The sequence below is a fragment of the Harmonia axyridis genome, chromosome 3, assembly GCF_914767665.1.
Source record: "Harmonia axyridis chromosome 3, icHarAxyr1.1, whole genome shotgun sequence".
In the NCBI taxonomy this organism is placed as follows: domain Eukaryota; kingdom Metazoa; phylum Arthropoda; class Insecta; order Coleoptera; family Coccinellidae; genus Harmonia; species Harmonia axyridis.
The window spans coordinates 6,766,218-6,772,217 of record NC_059503.1 but is presented as its reverse complement, the minus strand read 5'-3'; the positions used below and the strand labels follow the sequence as shown (position 1 = coordinate 6,772,217).

The 6,000-nt window shown below is 37.2% G+C and overlaps 1 protein-coding gene across 1 annotated transcript; it reads right to left on the bottom strand.

Annotated features, from left to right (window-relative positions):
* Positions 1 to 1,542: 1,542 nt before the first annotated feature.
* On the bottom strand, positions 1,543 to 4,525 carry LOC123676003 (phenoloxidase 1-like). Its single transcript, XM_045611634.1, has 10 exons — positions 4,219 to 4,525; positions 3,973 to 4,165; positions 3,697 to 3,920; positions 3,437 to 3,639; positions 3,131 to 3,383; positions 2,911 to 3,075; positions 2,727 to 2,855; positions 2,345 to 2,669; positions 1,930 to 2,162; positions 1,543 to 1,875 (listed from the first exon to the last, which is right to left on the bottom strand). Exons 1-10 carry the CDS (start codon positions 4,330 to 4,332, stop codon positions 1,603 to 1,605), a joined length of 2,112 nt encoding a protein of 703 aa, XP_045467590.1. The 5' UTR covers positions 4,333 to 4,525; the 3' UTR covers positions 1,543 to 1,602.
* Between the last annotated feature and the right edge of the window lie 1,475 nt (positions 4,526 to 6,000).

Genomic DNA, 6,000 nt, shown 5'->3' with positions numbered 1-6,000 from the left:
TTTCGAGGTATATAACTATAAGTTATAAGTTACTGTTCATGATGGCTACCGATTTAACAGCTGTCAAGTGATTTATTCTCAGTTTGATTTGGCAATTCATCATGATCAGACTCACGCCTGAACACCGATTGCAAATAGTGCAATTTTATTTCGAAAATAATGGTTCTGTGGGGAATACGTATCGCGCACTACGTCCATTTTATTTTGTTTAGCAATGAAGCGTACTTCTGGTTGAATGGCTACGTCAACAAACAAAACTGCCGCATTTGGAGTGAAGCTAATCCTCAAGTGTATGTCGAAACACCGTTACATCCAGAAAAACTGACTGTTTGGTGCGCTTTATGGGCTGGTGCAATCATTGCTCCGTACTTCTTCAAAAACGATGATGGATAGAACGTTACAGTCAATGGTGATCAGTATAGAGCCATGATTACTAACTTTTTCATTCCTGAATTGAACAACCATGATGGCCAGGAGCTGTGGTTCCAACAAGACGGCGCAACATGTCACACAACTCGTGCCACAATCGATTTATTGAAAGACACGTTTGGTGACCACCTAATTTCACGTTTTGTGCGGCTATGTAAAGTCATTGGTCTATGCGGATAAGCCACAAACCCTTGACCATTTGGAAGACATCATTCGCCGTGTTATTGCCGATATACGGCCACAAATGTTGGAAAAAGTCATCGAAAATTGGACGTCCAGATTGGACTACATCCGAGCCAGCCGTGGCGGTCATATGCCAGAAATCATATTTAAAATGTAATGCCACAAGATTATCTTGCGGATAAATAAAATTCATGTCAATCGAATAATCCATCGTTGTTTTATTGCAATTTAAAGTTCTATAGCTCTAAAAAAAGGGTAGTACGGAACCAAAGTTTCTTTCTATATTTTTCTGAACTAACAGTGGTCCACCAAAAAAAATGTTTTGGAGGAAAGAAGCTGATACTGTTCCAGAAAAATTAATACCCCGTAGATTTGCATTCAAAATTAACATATCGCATAATGAAAACTTCATATTGGAATTTCTATTCCCTTCTGAACGGAAGGTGACATGAGAAAAAACTAGTAGAAAATCAAACTTCATCATACTGTATCTAGAAAACAAAGCGTTTGCGGGATCATGTTCGTATAGGACTTTTTTTTTTGATGATTCGAGGAATACTTATAAATGGAAAGTCACAACTCGTTCAAGTGTTTCTCCAAATGTAAAAGGATAAACGACCAATAGATCATAATGTATTCAATGAAAACCAATTGAAATGAGATTGATGGCAACCTTTTGTGTATTTTAACAAAGTAGGCCTCTAACTTTTTGAATACCTAGCAAAAAGTTCGATCGAAAAAATTTTTCATGTAAGTAGAATAAAAAAAAATATTTTTCACATATTGGATCACCTTTTATTTATGTATATGACTTTAATTTTGGCATATTAATTCTCTTCGTTGATGAAGATGAAATAGGACATCTTTCAAATGCTCAAAGATCCATACATAGTCTGAAACCCTACATAGGTATAATGAAGAACACAGATATACACACTACTGAATTTTATTGAAATATACCATCATTACAACTCAAATTTCATTAAATTTTTATAATTCATAATCATCTTCATCATCATTCCCAGATCTGTTGGTCAACGTCTGCTGTCTGGCAGTCTGAGGCCTAACAGTCCTATTCGCGTGATGTATAACAATATCCTGGACCCTCATATTTGACGTCAAAAACTGCTGAAGAGTCCTAACTCCATCTCTTGGCATCCTGTCGAATGGGTATCCCATAGACCGTCGATCTGGATAAAGCCTATCCTTCAGTCCACAGAAGGAGTAGGCGTCGTTGCAAGTCCCACTAACATTCTGCTCAACCTTGAAAACAACCAAAAAATTATCATAAATCACAAGACAAATTTAGATACTCACATGATCATTGGTGTAGTTAGAAATCATAACGAAAAGTTGGCACTGGTATCCTTCTGCGTTTCCTTTAGGAATCAGCATATGCTGAGGCCATCCACATCCACAGAAATTGAATTGAGCAAGAGCATCCCCACCTTCTGGTCGGTTTGTGTCATGATCTCTGAAGGTACGGTCGAATGGAATCGTTACCGAAGATTGGGTGGATGCGCGGTTTATAATATTCTGTCCGGACTTCACTGAAAGCGAATGAAACGATGTAAAGAATGTAATATGAAGAAATCATTCACCATCAGTCATTTTATATGACATACAATGGATTCCATACTTCTAAACCACTTCATCCTATTGAAGTCTCAAAGTTCAACATAAATGGTGGATGCGATACCATAAAATGTTATTCCGTTCATTCTATACTCACAATTGACTTCGAATTTATCTAGTTCAATGAAGATATTCTTCTGGTCCCTGAAGAGCCAAGGGTTGCCCCTCTCATCGAATTTAGGTGCTAAGAAAATCCTGCAAGTACCTCTCTTACTACTTCCTTGATTGTTGACAGTAATCCTATAGTTAAATTCTTGATGTTGAAGATGAGTGAACCTCACACGGACTGGACCTCTTGGTTGGAAGTCCATACCTCTGGATAAATCAACATCAGATTGTTGCCAATATGTGTTGATTCTGTTGTTGGGGGTGTCATTAGAGCGAATCTCTATATTAGCGATAGACACTCCTTCGTAAACAAGCTTGAGAAAAAAAAGTATACAGTCGGAGTTTTAGTGTGTTTTGAAGGTGGGACTTACTTGGCTTTCAGGATACGAGGGTAATGTTGCTTTGAATTCTTGGAAAATATCGTCGATATGCGCATGCCAGCGGTAGAAAACGGGGTCCCTCATGGCAGTAGTTGAGTCTCCCATCACACCGAAACTTTCCTGTAAACAAAAATGAGTTCCAAAAGGTTTCATGATTTGATATTATTATACATACCAAGTGTCGATGATCAGGGTCATGGATGTAGGAAAGGAAGATATGACCCATATTGTGGTAATCACCATAGAAAGTCCTATTTGGTGACAGAATTGAAGACTCCATCATGTTACCAAGAATGTCAATACCTTCATTTTCGGTCAAGGTAACTCTTTGACCACGATCCTAAAAGTAAATTCTCTTGAGTGAGCTGCAATGGATAAAAAAATCAAAAACCTACATTTTCCACATATCCTTGATGTATGGCAGCATAGATCCTATCCCTCCATCTCTCCATATCATCGATGTCTTGCTGAATCTGATCAACAGATCTGTTCAAATCACTGGGGGTTTGATTGGCTACACGAGCAGGATAGCTTCTACTAGCCACCAAGCTGTTCAACTTTGGGAAGTAGGCTTCCTTTATAGGTGTCCTCAGACTCATCAACCTTTCAACTCTTCTCATATGGTTGCACAGACGTTCAATATTGTACCTAAAATATTTCTTTGGTTTCAAGGCGATCTAATTCAAGTCTTCGATTTTTACCTTGCAATAACCTGTTGGTGCATGTAGTAGAAGAGCTCACCTCTTCTGTTCTTGTTGACAACTTCCAAGGCACCCTCAAAAGGGTACACCAGGTGCCAATGCCAGTGGTGGAGATTGATGCCAAGATCTTCTCTGAAATAGGCCACACGATGTTCATCTTCTAGGTCAGAAGCTGTGTAGTCCCTAGGTATCTCGATAGCATTCTGAAAACAATTCATTCAGAGTGATCCAAATGGTAAAAATTAAAAATAAGGTCTTACTCTTGAACCATCTGGGACTATGGTAGCTTCCTCCCGAGCTCTACTAAAAACTGAACTCTCCACAAACTTATCAGGAAAAGATGTTACAATGGAAGGTACATCTATGTCTTTGGTGTCAGAGCGATGTAGAAGACAGACGGACAGACAATAGTTGAACATGTAGGGATTCACGTTGTCTCTTGCATAACAACATACCGAAAGCAGGTCATCAATGTTTCTCACCCCTAAAACATGGGGTATAAATAAGGTTTTCAAGAAGGCTAAGCGATGATGTACCAATAAGGATGTTGATCAGTTTTCCTGCCAATCTTCGGTGCTTTGGGATGAAGAGTGAGAAGTTCTCATGTCTTCCAAGCTCTGTAATGTCCCCTAGTCGTGGTAGAGAGATGTCTTTGACATCGATTTCTTCACCAGCTCCTTCGTTGAAGCGGTCGGTTAAAGTTACTCCAAGAGGTTTGTACCTATCGGACTACCAGAAGGACTACGATAGGGGAGGTTGAAAAATTATGGAGAAATACTCACAAGAAACTTGTTGGGAACTTTGAAGACCGATCTATTCTCTCCTTTTGCCACAAAAACTGGTTCTTGAGGGCGATCATACATCAGTAGAAGATGCTTTTTCGTATTGGAAGACATGGTGCTTCAATGCTTAAAAACTGTGGCAAACTAATAAATTTATGAACTTGCGAACTCTTATTCAATTCGAAAATGCTCACGAAGACTTTCTTACGAACTTTTTCACTGAAATAGAGTGCAGAACACTCTGAATTGATTGTGAAAAATGTGTTTTATATATAGTGGGCCGCTGTCAAATATTCTTCGGTTGAAAACATATTTTGGAGTTGATATCTCTGTGGTTTACAGATAACTGCATTCGGAAGACCTGGTCAAAATATTTTTGTGGTACATAATGAGTAACAATTTCGGTTAAACGTTGATAAAAGATTCGATAACGTTGATTCTAGGAGCAATGTCAGAGTTTTCAGATTTCAAGGTTTCACGTACAGCGTTTCATGTGTTTGGATTGCATTTTTTCTTATGCAATGGGGAAATCCTATGAAAATAGATCTCTGTGTGCAATTCGTTCTTTTTCAGGACTAACTCTATTACAAATAACTCCCAGAGAAATATATCTACCTTTTCATATTGAATTGTCGGTAGAGAATTAGCACAAATGTCTGAAAATTTCGAATATCAGCCACGAGTGGGCTCAAATGTTTGGGTTGGACTCGCAGATGAAGAATTCGAGGTCCAAATTAATTCTGTCAGGCCGAACTCTCAAACGCAAGGCTCTAGAGACCCACCCAATACAAGTCATTATTTCCATTTATGAGTTTTTGAGCTATTAAGTGTGATTGATATTGTGCTAAATATTCAGAAGTTTTGACATTCAATTACAGTTTGCACAAGAAATTTTCTCTACTAGTTTTATCCAGGGCTTTCTTCACTCTTATCCTATTTCATTATTATAATAATCAATAATTAATAATCTATCTGTGACTTCCAAGGGTGTAAGCATGCAGTTATAACTCTAGGACATTGGATGCTAGGCTCTTGAATTTTAACAGTACTTATTCCATAAGTTTTTCGATTGAATTGATTTTCTGAATTTCAGATTTTAAGCGTATTTTCACAACAATGAAATGTTCTTACTGTATTTAGCAGACAATTTTTCGGCTTCTTTTTTTATTATTCTCTATAGACAAGAGTCTGCATGTTGTTTTCCAAATACAGGGTGTGTCTTGTAGTCCTCCTTTTTCGTGATAATTATAGCAGTTTATAAAATCTTTATTAATTTTAGCTACATACAGATTGGGGAATTCCTGATGATTACTAGAGAATTGTTTGAAATTTATTTTTCGAAATCGATAGTAGATACGACGAAACAACAAGTAACCAAAAAGTGTAGTACTGTACCAAAATTTCTTCTTACATTTTTCTGAAATACCAAAGAAATGTGCTGGAAGAAAGAAGTGGTCAATGCACCAGAAAAAATATCATCCTGCATAAAAATTAGCATATCACATGATGAAAACTTAAAGTTATCTTGTGTAGGAAAGGTGCTATGAGAAAAAAAACAAATCTCAATATCCTATATGTATACCATATTTATAAGACTTTTTTACTCAAAATGATGCGAGGAATCTGTAATTTTCCTTTGTACAACCAATTTATGAACACCAGTATACTAGATTTTCTTAGGTAATTTTCTTCATGTAGTAGTGTAGAGCTTCAGAAACAAGATTGAACATTTCAAATAATGAAGAGAAAAAGGCGACAATAGATCTGATAACGATTGTACCT